This window comes from Acanthopagrus latus, chromosome 8 (genome assembly GCF_904848185.1).
Source record: "Acanthopagrus latus isolate v.2019 chromosome 8, fAcaLat1.1, whole genome shotgun sequence".
Lineage (NCBI taxonomy): Eukaryota > Metazoa > Chordata > Actinopteri > Spariformes > Sparidae > Acanthopagrus > Acanthopagrus latus.
The window spans coordinates 9,635,029-9,656,797 of record NC_051046.1 but is presented as its reverse complement, the minus strand read 5'-3'; the positions used below and the strand labels follow the sequence as shown (position 1 = coordinate 9,656,797).

General features: G+C 42.8%; 2 protein-coding genes across 8 annotated transcripts; one reads left to right on the top strand and one right to left on the bottom strand.

The window, feature by feature from the left end:
* The first annotated feature begins 6,201 nt into the window (after nt 1-6,201).
* Nucleotides 6,202-15,481, top strand: ankrd34c (ankyrin repeat domain 34C). 7 transcript variants are annotated; one of them, XM_037106489.1, is made up of 3 exons: nt 6,203-6,637; nt 12,753-12,793; nt 13,738-15,481. In XM_037106489.1, the coding sequence occupies exon 3, from the start codon at nt 13,788-13,790 to the stop codon at nt 15,372-15,374; it is 1,587 nt and encodes a 528-aa protein (XP_036962384.1). In that variant the 5' UTR covers nt 6,203-6,637; nt 12,753-12,793; nt 13,738-13,787; the 3' UTR covers nt 15,375-15,481. The 7 variants fall into 7 exon arrangements, with proteins under 7 accessions (XP_036962391.1, XP_036962384.1, XP_036962385.1 ...); XM_037106490.1 differs by having other exon boundaries at nt 12,748-12,793; XM_037106491.1 differs by lacking the exon at nt 6,203-6,637 and adding an exon at nt 9,054-9,072 and having other exon boundaries at nt 12,748-12,793.
* A 555-nt stretch (nt 15,482-16,036) lies between these two features.
* On the bottom strand, nt 16,037-20,828 carry LOC119024071 (retinol dehydrogenase 12-like). The gene is made up of 7 exons (XM_037106499.1): nt 20,547-20,828; nt 19,010-19,150; nt 18,728-18,919; nt 18,478-18,639; nt 18,251-18,367; nt 17,931-18,135; nt 16,037-16,803 (listed from the first exon to the last, which is right to left on the bottom strand). The coding sequence occupies exons 1-7, from the start codon at nt 20,617-20,619 to the stop codon at nt 16,707-16,709; spliced, it is 987 nt and encodes a 328-aa protein (XP_036962394.1). The 5' UTR covers nt 20,620-20,828; the 3' UTR covers nt 16,037-16,706.
* Nucleotides 20,829-21,769: the final 941 nt, after the last annotated feature.

Below are 21,769 nucleotides of genomic sequence, written 5' to 3'. Positions count from 1 at the left end.
TTATAAACCCCTGTCCCTGTGCCTGGCTGAGCTTCTTCACACACCTGGCTGTGCATGGCTGATCACATTGACCGAGCCAAACCTCTCCTAACAATGTGTGCTCAACAACAGTAGCAGCAGCAGCAGCAGCGTGCCTTGAACGCCTCAAAACCTGTGTCTTATCTTCGTTTTTTAAAAATCCTCGTCTGTCGCATCTCTGTTGTCAAATGTCAGCACCGATGTTGAGATAGTGTTTAGAAAGTTATGAAAACCTTTATCGTGCATGTGACGTTATCAAAAAACACCTTTCTTCAGCAAAAGCCTGCCATGTAAGCAGAATAATGCATCACTCTAACACAACGCCTTGTATTAAATGTATTTACAGGACTTTCCGAGAATTAACATCACGTGTTCCGCCCTTTGCTGATTGTCTCTCTAACAAGGTTTTATTTGCCCATCAATCTCAACTGGTATTTTGTCTGACTCATATGTCAGATTTTTTAGAAACCGAATAGACTTGCATCATCTTGATAGTTGTGAGACTGACCGTCTTCCCCCCGGGGGAATGTGTGCATTTGCACCAGCCTGCAGAGAGAGAGAGAGAGAGAGAGAGCAGCTACATTTCTTACATTTGCCGTAGAATCAAGGGAAGGGTCCGAATGAAAATAGCCATGTTTACTTCAGACTGTTGGGCTTCAGTTCAGAAAGTGCTACAATGACATGTTTAGTCGTCAGATGACTGTAGTAATCATGACAGTAGTTATGGTTCTCTTTTTGGTGGCAGCAAAGGAGGAAGTCAGGTGATTATTAAGGAGCACAGAGTCCACAGGAGGATGAATGAGTCGCTTTTAGATCGCCATTTGTTTCCTGTTTCCTGCCGTCAGTCATAGTAAATTGTATTACTTCTTAGTGAACCCGCTTACATCATACTTAAAACATAACATAAAATCATACATCATACATCATCATAAAACAAAACAAAAGTATATTGGCGCTTTAACCAGTGTCAGATTAGAAAGCAGTTTAGTTTTTTAACCAATAAAACTGATAAATGAGAAAACAGTTAATAATATAATAATCGTCACGATAAGCACAATAAGAAGGAAAGAGCGCTCAACTGTTTCTGCACATCCACCGAGTGTTTGCCTTTATTTTTATGTGGGATGACCCCATTCAGTTCCATCCACAGTCCCTCATGAATTGTCCTCTCCAGTCGGCTGTCCTGGATTGGGAATCACATTAATCATCCCTAAAAATACACAGAGACATATTACCCCCTCGGTGGTGCTTCTCCTGTTGGTGTGTAAAGTTTATTATTTGCTCTTGTGTATTGAGAAGCCGCTACAGGGAATGTGATGCCAACTGACTAAAACTTCATTGGAAACAGCGTCACTTGAAAAAGAAAATCGAGAAAAACTACAATAAATACAAAGGTTTTTGCTTGTGAAAAGTAGATAAATCCATCAGTGGAGCAAGTCAAAATGTACTTGTTAATATAAGAAAACATGTAACATTTTATTGATGGTTGACCCATGTGGACCAAGCAGGTCACATTACAGACAGACAGCTATCACACACACCTGTTCCAATAAAGTCATGTAACTGAGTGGAAATAGGGAAATACTGTAAGTTTTACCAGTCATAAGCAATCATGTGCAAAATCCTGTAGCGTATTGTTATATAACAGTTGTTTTTGAGAAGTAAAAGGTTATCATCAGTCACTCCAAAGCACCTTCTCTGAAACTATTCAAATGTCTTTGTCATGTTGTCGTCATGTTAGGCCTCAAAGGGAGTCAAACCAGGCAAAGCGTTGTTTTACTCTGCTCCGTGTGTGTGTGTGTGTGCAGGGGCCAAGAGGTTTAAACATGAGTGGGATGATCACGTCGAGGAAGCCCGAAGGCCCTCGTTTGCTGACTTATTTTGCGCTGGGAACGTTTTAGCCGAGGCATTTGGGCTTTAAAAGAGCAATTAGATCAATAGCATCAGTGAGAGCAGCGGGAGGACCAGGAACTCAGCATGGCTACTTACATATTTATTTAGGGCACAGCCCCTCCATCTGTGCCAGTATCAACAGTGACACTGTAAAAACACAGACACAGCCACATCGCCTCATGACTGCGGAGGTGCAACACTCGTGCTTCGACAGATTCTCTTTTATTTCTTTTGCTGGCACATACAGTTGCAAAGCCCACAAGCGCTGACACAGTTAAACCTGTAGTAAGACTGCTGATTACGAAGTAAAATAGCTAAAAGATCGCAACAGCAAACCGAAGATGCGAGTTCAAAATTAACAAAATGGAGTTCTGTATCTGATGTGCTGAATTGAGACCTGAGCTGATACTAACTTATCGCCCACTTCGCCTGGATCAAATGTGTTGCAGTGGTATCAAAGCCGCCGCCGATTTTGCATTGTGACCATTTTGTCAAAGCACACGTGGGCAATTAAATGCACGGTGAAGCCTTTGATCGGCGCTAACCAAATCAGGTCCCCACTCCATTCTGCATTCAGCGCGTCCCGCTGAATAGGAGAGGAGCATCACAGATTGAGTCTGAGGACAACACATCATGTTAATGTGTCGCCAGACTAGTCAATAGAAGGAGAAAAAAAACAGTCAGGAGAAAGAGACGCATCCTGAATTATGTACGCTTTGAAGACATCATAATAACTGAAGATTTCATCTCAATTACTTGTCAGATGACTAAGCTTTTTAACGTAAACACAGACAGTAACACAGATACTGAATCACACACTCGCGCACGCACGGTATCTGTCATGTTCCTCAAACCTCATACTAAGAGGAGGCACAACAGGAGAGAGGATGATAAACGTGAGTCACCACATTGTGATACTGACACAATCGTGCCGTGGAAAACATCACCCAGCAGCACCCTGTCTCCAAGTGAATGGGATGTGTGCTGAAAAAAATGTGTCTTAAAAGGAAGGGACGATCCGGGGTCATCAAAAGAGCTTGGAGCACCGGGGGGAATGTTGGTGTTTTTCAATCCGACTTGCATCGCTTGGAGCACAAAGTGGCAAGGAGCTAGCTGGTTAGCATGCTAATTTCTGTGGATGTCTCTGCAACCCAAGTCAAATGATAATGCTAATTTTTGCATGTTTTAAACTGACGCTCTTACATTTAGCACATTTAATGGTTAAATAATTAAAACAGAAATCTGAATGACAGAGGTTTGCCCACAAAAGGCGCATTGTTTCAAGAAAATAATGTCTCTAATGAAAATTCCCCCTGAAGCCAATTTTTAAGGTTAAACTAAAAATGGGCTTGATCCGATGCGTTCCCTTCGTGACCTTGCAGAATGCAGTCGTGCCCTCGTTTGGCTCGGCACTGACCGGACAGGAAATCTTCATTTGGACAGAGCGGTGTGCCTTTGATAGCATCTATAACCAACCGTGCCGTCATCCTACCACACAAGATATTGTTCTCGCAATGTGCCAACTGGAGCTCTTGTCACTCCTGAGTGTGGAGCCAAACTTATCTGACTCCTCTTCACACAAATGCTGGGAGAGCCCAGTGTAATGAAAAGGGCCTACACCAGTTCATCCTCCGTCTGCTCAAACACTGAGTCATTTGAGAAAACTTGAAGGAGCACGAATCAATATTTCATATATTAACAGTGGAGCGAACGAGTATGTGCAGCAAACATGCGCTGATAAACGGACCAGACCGAGGCGGTTAGCAGCAAGCTGGTGAACAAGCCGCGAAAGCCTGAGATTTATTCCTCAAAAAGACCCAAAACAACTAAAAAGACACTGAATGCAGGACCAGAAACACGACTCCGAATGAGTGATAATGTTGCTTCATATTTGCTGGATGCGTAGATAACTGTGGATGTTGACCAACAACCTTCTGAGGTGATTATATGCCAATATCGTGTTTTCATTCCCCAAGTGGCCAAAGAAATCAATTCATGCAGCTTTAATGGTGAAAGCAATAATGGATTTCAGAGATTTCAGCGTGGTGCTTGACATATGATTAGTTTGCTTTGAGCCCGCACAAAGGTTTTAGTGCTTTAGCGATTCCCACATTCTGTGTAATTTAAATCAAAATGTGTGGACGGTTTTTGGGGGGGATTATTATCTTATGTTTCCAGCAACGTCAGTCAACAGCGATCCAACAACACTCACACGGTCTTGAAAAAAGCAGATCAGGTGAAGTCTTTTAAAAATATGAAGTTTGAATGTTGCACATTTAATCATGAGTTCTGCTTAAAAACTTAATATTTGAAACCAAAACCTTTGGGAGGTTTGAGCACCGGATTCACCGACAGTTTGTCAAATTGTCACAATTAGAGTGGCCACAATTATAATTTGACTTTGATTACCTTTCATGCCTGCACCACAATAAATATGTACAATTTGACATTACTTATTTAACAGATTCACTGATTAGGCTATCAAATTTAAAGGAGCAATATGTAAGAATTTCAATTGAAAATGTGTAAGAATTCACTAAATTGGAAAATAATAACAGTGCTGACATGACGACGGCTATGTATTGTGTTGCAGGGATATCTATTGTTGTTAGCATGCTAGCTACTAGCTAGCCCCTGCCCATGCTGGTCCACTGCACCTGTGCTAGTTCTGAAAATGCCTTTACACTCCCAGTCCAGACCACTAGATGCACAGCTAACCAAGCTAACCAGCTAATGGCAGCTACACTTGGCGGGTTACTCTGGTGATATGCTGCCCCATGTTTGGTTTTGAGTATGGAGTTGACAGATGGGCAGTTCTTACATATTGCACTTTTATGCTGCAAGAGCTACAAAGTTAAACCTGGATCCAAAGTCCAAGACTGCCACACCAGAATCCAGGGTTCACATCCAGACTGTGATTATGTTTGGGCAACAAGGTTTGGTTAAGGTTTAAGAGAGGAAACATTCAGCACAGTGTATCTATCAGGACTCACCTTGGTTAAGGTTTAGGGGGGAAGATTGTGGTTTCGGGTGATAAAAATCAGTTCAGGAATGTAATCTTTACGATTCATGTACACTGACACACACGGACAAAAATGTAGTTTTCCTTCCAATGTACAGCAATCCTCTGGGTTAAAATTGTTGTATTTCATGAATCCTGTGATGTATAATAAGCAGCTCAGCAGCTGTTGCAGTGAAGATGACACTAATCAGCCGCTGGTATAATTAAGTAGAAGGGATTTCAACACGTTTTCTTTACGTCAGCCTGCTTCCTCGGCTTATTGTGACTCAAAGTGCCCGGTTAAAATAACAACCTCAGACAACAGGATGCATCTGCAGTATGAGCGCACATCTCCTCTGAGCAGGAATTCTTCCTCAAAACCCTCTTCTGCGATTAATAGTGATTAATCACATTTCAATGCACCCCTGCTTTTAAAATGACTGTAGACGGAAGAGTAAATGGTTGTGTTCTTGTTTGAATAAATCCCATGCTGCCGTGTCTACTTAGAGAGGTGATCTCCCTCTGGGATGTGGAGTGCTGTGAGGCAAAGATAACTGGTTCTTATCTTGATCTGCTCAGTCAGGTATGAGAGCTCCCAGCCCAGGGGAACACTAGCTGTGGGCCTCACGAGCACACTGGGAACCAGGATGCAGATGAATTTTCCTTTCTTTAACTGAGCTCTGTGTATTTTAATTACGTCTATTATCTTCCTCGCGCGCCGAGCATTTTCGCCAACAGGCCAGCAGCCAGATCACCGTGGTGGTGTATTATTGTGGCGCCTGTTTGGAATTGAAATCAGACAGGAAAGGGGATTAAAAAGCCGGAGCGGTGTGACTCAAGCAGAGAGATTCCTCACTCGCTCTACCTCCTGTTGAAAACTCTGATAAAAAATCCTGCCTGGTCTGTGTGCGCTAACAGCAGGACACAATCACAGACACGTCAGCCAATAGTGTCGGCTGAACCGCTCAGATTCAGAGAGTCAGCGAGTACGTGAGAGGTACGCAGGTGATACTATGCTTTCAACACCAGGACGCTGATTTATTTCTCTTTAAAGCCTCTTGTTTGCCTGAACATGCAGTCATTGACCTAAAAACTTCTTAAAGTTGGTCAATACAGATCAATGCCTGCTTATTGAGGTGACTAAGACTGACTTATTTGTAATGTGCCATCAATCTGGACGTTTCTACATATTGACCTGAATTTTTATACAGACATTTGTAGTCTCCCACAAATTTGGCAATGCACATAATTCTAAGGACGACCACCAGCAGGTCAAAATTTCCAAAATTTTGTTCTTTGCACACTCTGAAAAGCTTTGTCTGTGTGCATCTACCAGCGGGTCATCACAATATCGGTAATGTTATGGTAATCCGACTACATGAAAGAGTTTGGCTCAATCCCATTTCCACTGTTTAGCCCTAGCCCTCTTTTCAAGTGCCCTCTTGCTTATCAGAACAGAACAACATATCAGAAATGGGACATCGCTGCAACACAGACATGAATGGATGATTCCAGTATGAGCTGTGCCGATTTCTCTTGCATAATGTTTGCAATCCTGGAATTATCACAATGCCATTTACCGTCTGATGGAGATAGCAAAGCATGGACACTCCCAATTTGTTGACAACATTAGGCTAACATTAGCAAGATGTGCTCCTACCCTGCCAGTCTGGACTGATGTAAGTGGAGCGACACAGTTCCATTTCGCCATCAAAGGGGGACAATGTAAGTTATTTCCTCTCCTGCCCCTTACACAATATTTTTTTTCTCATTTCTGTGGCATATTGTTTGATCGGTAAATGTGACACGATCACGCGTGGGAAAACATCAACAGTAGGTTAGTTTTTGAGGTAAGATGCACAAATCAGCTATAAGCTAGCCTGGTTAGCTATCTAGTTAGCTAGCTAGAACGAATGCATTTAAAAGACAATTAAACCAAAAATAAAAAGCGACAGATGATACAGATGAACTTACCGCAGCCCTTACACCCACTAAACTGGGACATCATACGTGGAAGTGTAAACAGCCTAAGTGGCAGGGTAGTTGGGGTTGGACCAAAATACTTTCTGTAATTCTGTGGTAAACAAAGAATGTGCATGTATATGGATATAACAACAATCAGCTGAAAGGAGTTTGACAATATCTGCATGTCAAATTTCAACAAAACTCCAATTGTTTTCAGATGATGACAACCGTGACAACAATTCTGATTGTTAAATAGCAGATCTTAGCGTTCTGACGCGATAGCAGACTTGGTACACCTGCTAACTCTCAGAGTGTAACATTGCCATTTAGCCTACAAACATTAGCATCTAGTTCTCAACCTTGTTTGGCGACCTCCACCATCTTCCGCCTCAAACCGGAACGTGTGCGTAAGAGCGGTTCATCTCTGAGGAGTTGGAATGCATTCAGTGTGACAGCTTTCATTGTCTCACAGCTCCTTTCTTTTAGCGCCCAGCAATAATTACTGACTTGTGTTTGTCCTCTGGTACCTGCCAGCTCTTCCCACCTCCTGACGCTGCTGATCAGACCCAGCTGCCGCACAGTTGTGCCGTCTTTCACTTGCCGCGTTTTCTTATCTGGAACCTGAAGAACAGTCGGCTCCCTGAACAAAAGCTCCGTTCGCCAGCCTTTTATTGCTGGAGCGGGATTGTGTTATTATGATCCAACACTTACTTAAATGTATTAAAGGAGATTAATAGAGATGTAGAATTCAGCCTGCTGCAGGTTGATTCAGTTGCTTGGTGATTAATTATGGATGCACTCAGTGGAGCATGATTCAGTCTTAAATTAATAGGTGGCAGGTATTCTGCCATGCGGCCGTGTTTGTGAAGCTTCAGATCTATTGTTAGTTCTGTCACCTCGACAGCACTCATTTTGCAGAGGCCAGGCTGATCCTGTCGTGTCGAATGTCGCAGATGAGCCCTGACATCCTCAAGGCTGGACAGGAACAATTTGACGTCACCAACAACAACAACAGGCACAGAAAAAGCTCTTCTCCTCATCTTGTGCTGCAGAGGAGGTGTATTTTGGTCAGAGTGCCTCATGGTGTCAAAGACGTCACAGTCTCAGGGGTGTGAACCGCGAGCAGAGTGAAGTCTTCCAACTCACTGTCAGAACATCCACTCATCCACGCCGATGTACCCACGTGCTCTGAAACTGCTCACAGGAGCAGCTCGAAAAACCGCCCGTGATGTGTTCACGGCGCCGAACGTCGAAAACTTTACAGCAGACGTTTATTCTGCAGAGCACAGTCGAACTGAGAGGTTTGAAAGAACAAAACCTCTAAGATTAATCTCGATAAACAGATCCTTTATTGATGGCTGTGTATTTTTGCTCCGTAGTGTTTCATTAAAACAACTTATTTGGATGCAGGGAGAGTTTCCAGCTCTCCGCTCGATGGGGCGGCAGACATGTTGGTGAGCGTTTGATCTGGTGGTGTGAACGGAGGTGTGACAGATCCCGCCGAAACATCAATTTTGCCACTAATTACTTTAGTAGTCGGCGAGGCGGCCGTACGTGAATCCCAAACTCGAGGACGAACCATCGGAACGCTTGTTGATTGAGTCAAGGCGGTCGCGCCAAAATGTGGAGGGGACGGCGCACGAGGCGTTCGGTTCGGGTACCGACGGCAACATTCTCAACGGTGTGAACGGTGCCGTCCCGTGAGGATACATCTTGACCACTTGATTACTGACAGGCCATTAAATCCCGCCCCCCTGTGCCAATATCCAATTAAAGGCTCCTTACAACAGCTCCTAATAAGTGGGGTGTAGAGTTGATAAGCAACCAATTGTGAAGCTTCAAGCCCTCTTGCTTCATTAGGAAGGGACGTGGAGCTGAAACAGAAACATTCAACGCGGAGGACATCAAAGTGCCCACTCTGCAAAATGAGTAACAAACTCCTTATTAGATATGCACCCATCTCCTAGGATACAGCCAGCATACACAAGGATCACCAGGCGAAATCGTTGCCCGTACAATGCTCCCGCTCTTGAATAACACTCTACTCAATTACAGCTCGCCCAGAAGGAGGGCAGGTGTTGGTTTTTGCACAGCGAGGAGATGTGGAAGAACAGAAGGAGTGATGGAGGAGAAGGAGGCAGGGGAGGAGGAGGAGGAGGAGTGGAACCATTCCAAGATTTCAAGTGCCAGAAAAAGTATACCGCTTAATATGAAAAGATCAAAGTGTCCGGAAATGTGTTATACTTCACGGGACATAATCGTGAGTGGATGAGGGAGAAGGAAGAGAAAAAAAAAATAAAAAAATCACTCGCAGCATATGTGAGGGGTGGCAGGTTTTTAAGCTGCACTGGAGGCATTTCTTCCTAAATCCGCCGAGGTAGGAGGGAGGCATGGAGCGGTCCAGCGCGAAAGCTGCGGCAGGGTTCGTGCCAGTTCATCGCTGTCGCAGCCCACACATTCGCTTGATACAATCGCGGAGACACCAAATGCCACGAGAATGTCAAACTCGGTCTTTAGAGAGACAACGATCGCGGGGAAAAGACACACAAACTGCAGCACAAAAACCGAGGACAGAAAAGTACAAATAAAATCAACAATGGAGTTGTCGAGATGGTAAAGCTGGGCAGGATGTAGTCTCCTTCATGAGTTAATCGAATAAGAACAGCTTGTGTATATTCTGTGTTTACAATATAGTTCTGCATGACGGAGACAGATTTAGACAGTCTTCCGAACGTACGTAGTGATTAGCAGCAATTCACGTGTCTGAGTTACTTTTTTATCGGCCGTACATGACCAGTTTGTAACACGATGTGAGAAATTAGACGATTCCTTTAAGTGGTTTAAAGCTGCCGTACCGTAGATTGCCTCGCGAAAGACATGGGTCGGATTTTCCAGAACAGAATGTGACTTTACGCAGATTCTCGAGGATCTCGTCTCGGTGCCTCTCGTCTCCAGCTCCGCTAGCAGAGAGCAACAGCAGCTAACGATGGTTGAGAAATGGAGTCTGCTAACGTAAACTTGCGACCGGCTTCCAGCACAACAGAAGTTCCGCGGTGCTCCTTTAAAGGAGAAGTTTAACTTAGCTTAGCATAAAGACTCAAAAAAACATGAGCCGGGCCACAACATATTACTTTTGGAGTGAGGCAGGATAACTTTATCCAGTGTTTGCAGTTTTTTTGTGCTTAGTGAAAGCCTGAGTTGTGCGTGCCCAAGTCAAGTTGTGACCTAGTCGATAACTACACTCATGATTTCTGCCAGTTTCAGCTGCACAGATTTCACTGAGCTGGTGGATTTCTGTCTGGTACTGAGCTAAAATAAGACCTTTAGAATGAAAATAAAATGCATTCTGTGACAGCAAATAAGAGACTTGTGTGTCAGATATACGCTCATAGCCTGGATCTGTGTGGGTTAAGGTTTAAGAATAGACGGTGACATATCCGTGTGTAATTAATCAACGGTTTGCTGACATCACTGTTGAACTTCCCTCTGATGGCCCAGTGAAGCCAGACATTCAATCAACATTAGGATTTAAAAATAGGCATGGCGGCGGCCTGCGCAGGTAGCTGGATAATCAATTCCACGTTTCATAGATTCAATTTGAGCTTATTTCCATTTTCATTTTCACTTGAATCAATTTCCTCTTTTTTTTTTCTCGAAGCACTCACACGGGTTTGAGGATCACGCCGAGACATCATCATGTTTTCTGTCACAGACTGTTCTTTGGGAGACGTTGTGATCACACTTGAAATCTGATCACTGTTAATAACTTTTTTTTTTTTTTTAGTTTTTCAGGATCTATAAATAGCCTCAGAGCTACTGTAGTCTGTTGAGTAAAAACCCCTCACAATGCAGGCAGAAGAAAAGGTTATATTTAGACAAGGTGGGGAGGAAGAGCAGCAGCTGCGATGTACGATATCTGAAAATGGAAACTGCTCCCAGGGGTGACAGCTCCGCTTTAATTATTTATTTTCCCTTTTTAATATACTGACGAAGACACCGACGCCGAGGCACGGATCGCGCCGTATGAGGCCTGCTGACGTTGGTGCGGCTCCATGTGAGCTCTGGCCTTGTTCTGATCCATCGTATCTCTGCGGACAGCAGGTCGCCTCCCATCACATTCGACATTACCAAACCATTTCTATAGCAGCTGCACTTCAGGTTGTCTAGGCATGACCACTGAGACAATCAGCTCTGTGAAAAAAATACGTCTACGTCACAGATTCTGCCGGAGTCTCAAAGATACCAAAACGATAATCCACACAAATCATTATTCATTCAAGATGTTTAACCACATCAAGATGAGGAAGGAGGCATCCTTCTGACTCGGTGACTACAGTATATGTATGTGCCTTTTTATTTAAAAAAAACAAAAAAAAAACACCTTCTCCATGATGTGCCTCGTAAACAACATGTCCCCGTGGGGGCTGAGAAGGCAATCACAGGTGAGAAATCACTGCCAGCATTGACGTCTGGAGTCCTGAGACGTCAAGTGTTTGGATGGGTCATAAAGTGATTAGTCCCAGTCTCAGAGGGAAAGAGCAGGGGTCAGAGGACTAATGATTGAACGTGGTGCTGGCGGTGGTCGATGTGACGTTTGCTCATAGGCTACGTGTGCAAGTGAAAAAAAAAAAAATTCAAATAAAAGGTAATAAACACACCGGCGTCAAAACTCATCCAATTTGAGCAAGTGCCTTAAACAAGATAAAACAAAAAACACAAAAGGCTTTCGCTCCTTTGTGAAATGTTATGTGTCGGATTCACCTGTTCCATGCAGGGCTGAGAACATCACTGTTCTCATTAGAAACTGCTTCTGTGCTGTCTCATAGCAACCTAAAAATAGAAATGTCCCTATTAGGCTGTATGGCTGTGATGGCTGCTACAAGTTTTGGCCTCTTTAATTGTGCAGTATGTATGTATGTATGTATGTATGTATGTATATATATATATATATATATATATATATATATATATATATATATATATATATATATATATATATAGATAGATAGGTGTGAGATATTTTCTTTTCTGCTCTATCTTTTCCATGTGTCGAGCCCCAATCAGAGACACAGTCAGCTTGGAGACTTGGTGTTGTGTTATGGAGATAATCACAGCACATCTATGTGACTTGTGTGTGATGCGATGACAACCCAAAACCTTTGCCTCTGTCAGATTTTTAACTGCTGGATGGTCCACATGGCAGAGAGAGAAAGGCTGTTTTTTTTTGTTTGTATTATTCGAACAAATGTGACTGCAGATAGATTTAATCTTATTTATAGCACACACGCACACAAACATGAACAAAAATGATTCCCCCTCATCTCCACCATGTGTGGGCCCAACAGTGTCAGTGTCTTTCATTTACAAATTGTCCTTTTCACACGCACAAAAGCACATTTCCATGTCTTTGGGTGCTCGTTTTGTTTGTGTCCAGCAGATGTGAGAGGCATCAGGACAGAGGTTTTTTTTTTTTTTTTTTTTTCTTTTTCCATCAGACGCAATTTATTTTTGGTCGACTCTGACGTCAAGAGAATACACGTTTCATTCAACATGCAGGGAAAGTAAGTTATTTTTAACCCGCAGCGTCTCCAGGTTGTGATCCTTGAGTGCGCAGTGAAAGGAATACTCCCCATTGGACTGATGTAGTGCGCCTCCATAACAAAAGCCACGCAGCTCATGTGCGATGGTGCCAGAGGAGGTACGGCTCCCTGTCACCTAAAACCAGGGACGCGTCGGTGGGGAAACGGCCACGGCTGAGAAAAAAAAACAACAACTAAAAAACAAGAAATAAAGGGGAACATTGGACGAAGAGCTGCGACCAAACTTTCCATTTGAATCATTTTTTTCTTCTCCATCTCTTTTAATGTCAGAGCAGCGGGTACTTTGAGAGCATGGGGAACCCTCTCTTCCGACCAGGTAAGAGACATCACACACATTAAGCTGCTTTGCGAAATTATTAAACTAGAAAAAAAAAAAAAGAGATTTTTTTTTGTAAATGAAAAGAGAGTTGACGATTTCACATTTATGTAAATGTCTCGAAGCGCTGCGGTGGTTTCTTCATCCTAGGAGGCAGAATGGATAAACCTACATGCATTACGCGTAACATCACATGTATGGTTCGTTGTACATCACGATAATACATATTTGCGTTATATATACAGTCTTAAAGGAGGCGTTTAATGGAGAGTACAGGCGATGGTTGTGAAGGAGCGCGTCTCTGTGGCCAAGTTATCCAAAAAGAGGAGCACGCACCGCCGCTCTCACGCCTCACACTGCGCCGCTACGATCCTGTCAGGTCAGGTGTTTTCGTGCTGTCGCTATTTTATTTCAGCTTTATATTTTTAAAAACAAAATCACGTTGACGCGAAGTCTCACGGGCATTTTTCTGTGCCAGTGGCAGCAGATTCATGGCTGGTGATTTTTGCGCACTTTCGGGTCGGTCGGTGGATGCTTTTCCTCGTCGCTCCCGTAAATAAATATGATGAAAAAGACACAACAAGCTGCAGCTATTAGATGAACTTTGATTTTTTTTTTTGGATATTAAATTACAACCGTGTGATCATCCCTTTAGTGTTCGTTAGTGGATCTGACAGGTGCTGTGCAAGCTGTCTCCTGTTTTTCAGCTTTACGCGCTAACCTATATTTTCTTGTTACACCCTACTTTCATCTGAGTTATCATTTGAAGAATATATTTCCTTCACCATAAATCTGTGAAAGTGATAGATATTATCTTTAAGTTGTAATAGACTGCCACCTGCTGGTGATGATTTAGCAAAACATTACAGGAACAAACAATATGAGGCTTTAATTATACAGATTTTTGCCATGTAAACTGAACCCCTTCACTGATTTGTCCGAAGGGCTGTGAGCTGCAACTTCAACGCTGAGAACATCTGTGATTGGCCGGGAGATGGCAGACATTCTGGAGCTGCGGACGGACGGGAACTCGCTCCTGAAGGCGGTGTGGCTCAGACGCCTGAGACTGACCAGGCTCCTGCTGGAGGGAGGCGCCTACATCAATGAGAGCAATGAGCGCGGGGAGACGCCGCTCATGGTGGCCTGCATGTCCACACACACTGACCAGCAGAGTGTCGGCAAGTCGAAGCTGGTGAAATATCTGCTGGACAACCATGCAGACCCCAACATACAGGACAAGGCGGGGAGGACGGCCCTGATGCACGCCTGCATCCACAGGGCCGGACACGAGGTGGTGGATCACCTGCTGAGCAACGGAGCCGACCCCAGCCTGGAGGACCGGAGCGGGGCCTCGGCCCTGGTCTACGCCATCAATGCAGATGATAAGCAGACACTGAAACTGCTCTTGGATGCGTGCAAGGCTAAAGGCAAGGAGGTCATCATAATCACCACAGATAAATCGCCGTCCGGCACCAAAACCACCAAACAGTACCTAAACGCGCCACCGTCACCAGGGCTGGACGAGAGGTCCTCCCCGACTTACTGCACCTCTCCGTCTGACATCAGTGTGTCCGCGTCGCCAGCACCTGAGCAAGAGCTGCAAAACACAGTCTTCAGTTTCCAGACGAAGCTGAAAACCTCGAGTTCGGCTGCGAAGCTTGCCAACGGCCCAACGTCTCCAACGCGCCGGCCTGCAAACCCCAAACGTGCACGTCTGCCTCAGCTGAAGAGGCTGCAGTCTGAGCCCTGGGGGCTGATTGCTCCCTCAGTCCTGGCTGCAGCCGCCGCCCATGAGGAGAGCAAGAAAGCAAGCTCTGATGAGGATGTAGTCGCAGGGGTGAACGGGCTCTCCCTAAGCAAGAGGTCGGTTCTGTCTCGACACAACAGCGTGGACGGAAAGGACACTTTATTCCCACCGGTGGGCGAGCAAGCCTGCAAAATGACAACCTCACTATCAGTTCCTCCAACGTCCAAAGCATCGTACGAGAGATCTCTCTGCCAGCACCAGCCGCTGGCACGGCGCAGCACCGTGCCAACGGAGCAGGAGAGCTGCAGCGGCACTGGACCCGCCAGTCTGAGAGACACAATGCACAGGAGACGTCTGGGGAACGATCACTATGACTCAGACTCGCAGCTCTATTTAGACTCTGCCATGTTAGACTCTCCTAAGGTCCCAGTGGAGCGGAGGAAACTAAACACGTCTCCACTGGCGATGCTGACCAGCTCCAGAGAATCTCTCGACAGCAACGCCAGCCCCTCCTCCCCCAGCACAGCACACAGGCGAGCGCCGGGCCTCCTGGAGAGGAGAGGCTCGGGCACGCTGCTGCTGGACCACATCTCCCACACCAGGCCCGGCCACCTGCCCCCGCTCAACGTCAACCCCAACCCTCCCATTCCCGATATCGGGGCGAGTAGCAAGCCCTCGTCACCTCTGGCCACAGGTATTAGATCTATAGCTCCAGTAGCACCAAACACACCAAAGAGAGGCGGCCTCAAGTCCAAGAAGAAACTTGTGAGAAGGCACTCTATGCAAGTGGAGCAGATGAAACAGCTTTCTGATTTCGAAGAGCTGGCTCATTAGTTAAGCGATGGTGTTTATGCAGCACATATTGTGAGGGTAGAAATGTTATAACAACACCACACATTGTCAGGAAGCACATCCATAGGTTCAGCTGTGTAGACTCACAGATGTTGAATAATGTATTATTTATTTAAAGAATATATATATATATATATATATATATATATATATATATATATATATATATATATATATATATATATATATATATATATATATACATATATATATATATATATATACATACATATATATATATTGAAACTGAGCAATATAGGTAGATTTCTTCCCTGTGTACACCCAACCTTAAGGATTGTTTTCTTCACAACATCTGCTGTTTATGTAGTACAGTTTTGAATGTAAATGCCAAGACATGGTACTTCTCCTCTGAACTAGCTCTCTTACATGATAATGTAATACGTAGGGAACATACAGGGTCCATTCGTAGCCAGCAGGCCACTTGGGTGCACTTTGTGCATATGTAATTAGCACCATTAATGGAGTTTCTTTTGAAAAAAGAAAAATGTGATGCACTTGTCTGAGATGTAGCTTTGAGTAAGATGAAATTTGACTGTTTGTAGCAAATTTGTACAAAGTGCCTTCAAGATAAAGAAAGCTAAAAAAACAAAAAAACAAAAAACAGAGTGGACAGATACATTTGATGTATTAGGAGCATTTTTATTTCATGACAATGTAACCAAAATGTGTTTTATTCCAATATCGTTGGTCACACATGGAACTAAATGAGTAGACGTGATGTGAATGAATGAAAAACATGCCTTAAGAAACAGGTAAAACTATGGGCTATGTATAACAGCACTTTATCGCCCAGGAGGAAAAAAAAAAAAGAAACAGAAAATGTTGCTATTAACAGTGTTACAAGATACTTTCAAAGCACACGTAATTCTTATATGATGAGTTCAAGTAACATTGAATGACATTCGAGTTCATAGTCGGCAGAGATTAGTGAAACTTGTCAATTTAAATGTCATTTCACGCTAATGGCAATCAAACTAAAGATCATACAGCTTCCATGTAACTTACCTGTGAAGCAGTGCTTCTGTTTAACAAAAGAGAAAAACATAATTTAACCCATAGTATTTTTGCAAGTAGTTTGTTGTATATTATGAATAAATGTCTATCACTTGTGATTTTTCTGCCTGTTTACTCATTGATCAAATTAGGAGGATGCTCAGCTGATAGTCGCCACACAGATGCTCATTAGAGACCACACCAGTCTTTCCTCGGGCCACACGGCAGTCCAATTGGTACTGATGACAATCGTCGCCATCGCCACCGTCGTCATCATCATCATCATCAATGTCACTACGATTATGCCAGACCGACCATTGAGGCACTGAGATCCCACAGCTTCTTGGCAGCTTCATCATCCAGACCCTGAGGGGCCGCCGTTTTAGGAGCACAGTCGCTGTAATCAGTGCAGAATTTAGTGTTAAACATGTGACTGGATCTGTTCCCGCTGTGCTGATGGAGTCACAGGAAATAAGTTATTAGTGGTGCATACAGATGGGAATCGAAGGGTAACTTACAACACAGTAACATAACGGTACTTTTTAATCTAACATAATGTAGGTTATCCAGGTTCATTTATGATGAGCACCATAATCAACAATGAATTGATGATTTGTATATATTCACTAAATTCTGAGGACCCTTTGGTTCCGTAGATTTACAGACAGCAGACACTAAAATGGGTTTTCTGGCTTCACAGCTCCTCTATCATCAACTCGAGTCTCCACCTGAAGCAGGCGGCTGATTTCTATAGAATATCTCTGATAAACACACTGATGGCAGACTGACAAAAGACAGCTACTTGGCTGGTGAAGAGCAGGAATGGGTAACAGACCCGGTATCAAATGAGTCCTGGGACTGAAATGTTTAATACTGCATTGATAAGCTCCAAAGTTACCGGTTCTTTTATAATAACACAATATATTTTTTGAAAGCTATAAATAAAAAAAGAACAGATAAGAGTTTAAGAAATAGAATCCAACAAATAAGGAGTAAAATCCTAAAGATACCCAAGATAGCGGATCTCTTTCCTGATTGATGGTCACCGCGGTAGCTTGTCAGTCACAAGCATACCCTGCTTTACTTTACCGTCTATCTTACTCTAAATGGGATCATAATTTTCATAATGATAATCATAATGATGTATGGAAGAATACTTTAAACTAACATCCGAGATGATAAACTCATTATCAACTGTTTACTGAGGTAATAAATCCAGTGAGAAGTAGGATTGTTTTCTCATAGACTCCTACTTTTTGCAACCCCCCCGCCATTAGAGAGAATGCACTTTTAAGGAAGTTTCACAATGGCATCTACGGAAAGCTCTCTGTTGTCCATACATTCAATGGTTAGCTGTTTGTTCTGCTGCCACCAAGTGGCAAACACACAAATATTATAAAATACACTAATTTCCAAGCATAACCATACTGTACACGGAGCAACAGAGGCGGGGAGCAACAGACGTGAACAGACATTAATGCCTCTGATAATGAAGCTACACTCTACTGATCTACACTGACTGACCTGTAGTACAGTCCGCTCTCATTCTGCAGGCTCTCCTCCACAGCGCAGTGGATGGTGGTCTGTGCTCCTTCTGTTGGAGACTTGAGGAAGAGCATGAGTGGCGTGTATACAATTCTCTTCCAAAGGGGGATGGTGGGCCAGAAGTGTCGGCCGAGCTCAGTCCGGATGACTCCAGGATGGAGGCTGTAGGTTGTTACTCCGGTACCTGCAAAATAATAATAATTTTTAAAAAAAATGTCCCACATGTTTACGGAGTTATGTGAAAATAAACACATAGACACATTTTCTGATATGCTAAGGATTAGAAAAGGCTACAGTACCTTGTAGCCTCTTAGCAAGCTCCCTTGTGAAGAGAACGTTGGCTAGTTTACTTTGCCGGTAGCTTCTCCAAGGGTTGTAATCTTTATCCTGATGTAAGTCATCAAAATAAATCTGACCTGTCAGGTGAAAACAGTACACACTGAATGACACTGAAAGGACAGCATTCATGAGAGAGGAAAAAAAGAAAATCCACATCTTTTTAGTGAGAAAGAAAGAAAAACTGCACCTCTTTCATGAGCTAAACTGGAGACACTGACAACGCGGCTTGGGGTCGACTTCTTCAAGAGATCCAACAGGCAGTTTGTTAACAGGAAGTGACCCAGGTGGTTCACGCCGAACTGCATTTCAAAGCCATCTTCAGTCTGCCATTTAGGACAGCTCATAACGCCTAAACGCCAGAATATCAGTTTGTTTATGTGAACACTGTCTCATAGCTGTTGGAAAATGTCTCACCATCAGATGTCGTTATTTTTTACCTGCATTATTTATGAGAACATCCAGCCTCTCTTCACTCGCAAGGACATCTTTGGCGAGTTCTCGCACCGACTGTAGAGATGCCAAGTCCAGCTTTTTGACAATAACGCTGCCATTCCCAGTCCTCTTCCTCACTTCCTCTGCAGCTTTGTTAGCTCTGTCCATGTCTCTGCAGGCCAGAATGACCCTCGCGCCTGCAAACACACCGGCAACTCTTGCTTATTTCTAAAGGAACTCAGGTAATTAAAGACTAGAACACACAAAAAGATAGACAAGCAGCTAACCCCTGTTCGCCAGGTCAACAGCGGTTTCTTTGCCGATCCCAGTGTTGGCTCCGGTGATCAGGACGGTCTTTCCATCCAGCCGGGCTCTGCTGCGACACACTCCACCTGCCATCCATTTCTTCACACTGAAAAGTCCCACTCCTGGCAGAAAAGTCAACACAGTTACAGCAAACTCCTCTAATCATAACACCTTAACTTCAGAGTTGTCTGTAAAAGTCCTGCAGGTTTTTATTTTGTTATCTTACTTTACCAAAAACTGCCTTCATATCCCAAAGGACTGATGATGAATAATTAATCTACAGCTGTACTTAATGGAAAAGTACAAGTACCTTAAAAATGATACTTTTCTGCTTCCACTCCAGTACATTTTGTAGGCAAAAACCTTTTAGTCGCCATTTTTTTCCTAAATGCTCCATCAGAGCCAACGCAGCATAATTTTAATTTGATTGACTGATTGACATCAGATTAAAAAAATGTTTTAACTCTGATACCAATAATCAGAAAAATGCTGAATATCGTATCAGCCAGAGCGATGTTTGGTCAACGTATTGTATACATGTAAAGATATGTATATTTTACTTTTACTTGTACTTTTGATACTACATCAATTACATTTAATCTCAGATACTTTCAGACTTTTACTCAAGTATTATTCATATGGGGGACTTGCACTTTTACCAATAATATTCTAACACAATGTCATCTTTTTTAGTCAAGTATAACTTTTATGTATTTATTTCCAAACACCAGCCACTCCGACAAAAACTCTACAAGAACTTTTCTCTGTTTTCTCTCAAAAGTCAGTCTTGTGTCTTTGTTTTTGAATATTTAATGCATTTAAATCTGTCCTGCCAGACTTGAAGATCCCTTTCTTATGAGAACCATACTGAAAGTGTTTACTGTGTTTTTATTCACACAGTTTAATTGTGTGTCTGGACTGGGTGATTTTGTGTATCATTATTGTCGTCCAATAAAGCTGTTCATCCATCCATCTGTCAGTCTGTTAGCCTGACTAATAACATACAGCAAAAAGACTTACTACTGTGCCCGACAAACATAATACAGAAACAAGAAAACAAATTTAATTTAAAGTTTTGCACTCTCCATCTCTTTGCCACTTTTTCTCCTTTTCATACTCTCTTCCACTTGTATCTATTCTCATTCAATTCTTACAATGCAACAAATCTTTAATAGATAAAGCTGTCAAAATTACATATTTACATAGTCAAAAAAAAAAAAAAAAGAATTACTAGCTGTGCACTGAAACAGCTATCACATAAGAACAACGCAAAATAGGTACATCTCAAATTATTTACAAAACACTCAGTTATTATAAATAATAACACTGGGTAATTATTGACAATATGAGTGAAAGTTCAGTCGTACTTTTAAAAGCATGCAACCCCACTGATTACATAACAAACTGTCTCTAATCAATGAGGACTGTACAGTAGGTCAATCAATCATTAGCTTCAGTCTGTAGGAGCTAATTCATTCTCCGTTAATACACAAGACATTCATTCAGCGCATTACTGACCTGTTAAAGTGACCAGAGCGACAGTTTTGGGATACTCGAAAACAAATGATCTTATCGTTTGTAAGGTCTGCATCGTCCCAACCAAACTCTACACTGTTTTACACCGAATTAACCCTTTTCCTGGCAGTTTAAGTCCGGTTACAGCGTCCAAACTGTGTCTCTCCTGATTTAAAATGTCCTTTAATCAAATGAGCTGCAAATTTACTACGTAGAAGCGACTATTTGCCTTCTCTCAAGACTCCTTCAGCTGCAGCTCCGACAGCTACATAACACGCTGATTTCCACCCGGAAGTCCCGCCCACCCCCAAGAAGGAGAAGAATCCTATTGGTTGTTTTTACTAAAGCGCTTCTGACTGACATTTTTTATGGTGTAAGACTTGTGAAACTCTTTCCAAAGGTTAAAACAACAACAACAACAACAACAATAATAATAATAATAATAATAATAATGATAATAATAATAATAACTACAACAATAATAATACAGCATTATTTACATTAAACGTATTATATTCTGATAATCAATATGATATCCAAGTTTTATATACCGCTTTAGAGAGATGTTGGGCAGATGACTGAGTAGGTTGGAGTGATGGAACGTAAACTGAGTTAGCGGAGGTTGCCGGTCTTGATGAACAGGTTCATTTTGACTCTTTCAGGATGTTGTGAGTTAAAGCTAATCTGCAATCTGATATCTTCTGTGAGGTCCCGACTTGAAAAGGTTTAGACCCAATGAACTAGGGGACACTGCTTTTCATAATGCAGAGTATAAGAATCTTACACTGTGTTTGTTCTGTGGTTACTCCCCTGAAGACTATAAAATAAAATTGTTTTTAGAGTTGTTACAATTACAAAAAGCACTACTCTTCCATAAGAAAGAGTGGATCAGCCCTGCCTAATTTGATGTGTTATCACTGGGCCTCAAAACCCAGATTTTTCCAAGACAGGCTATGTGTTTAGGCCAGGAAAGGTGTGTATCTAATTTGAACATATGTGTATATTGCTCTCCTAACAATGCTAAATTGCAGTTGAGATCTTTCATTTAACACAGGTATAAATTGAACATGAACATGAAGAAATCCATGAGCTGAAATCCTCCAGCAGAGGTCGTCGTAGGCTCAGCATCACAGTCTGTGTGCCTTCTGAAGGAGTCCAGCAGGTGGAGTACATACATAATATCAGACCTCACTTTTATGTTATATGCACAGTTGCCAGTGAAGTCT

Coding starts and splice junctions, on each gene's coding strand:
- ankrd34c (XM_037106496.1), top strand. CDS start 13,788: ATGGCAGACATTCTGGAGCTGCGGACGGACGGGAACTCGCTCCTGAAG.
- LOC119024071 (XM_037106499.1), bottom strand. CDS start 20,619: ATGCAGACCTTACAAACGATAAGATCATTTGTTTTCGAGTATCCCAAA. Junction 18,920..19,009: donor TGTTGACCTGGCGAACAGGG/GTTAGCTGCTTG, acceptor GTGTGTTTGCAG/GCGCGAGGGTCATTCTGGCC. Junction 16,804..17,930: donor GAGAGCGGACTGTACTACAG/GTCAGTCAGTGT, acceptor CACTGATTACAG/CGACTGTGCTCCTAAAACGG.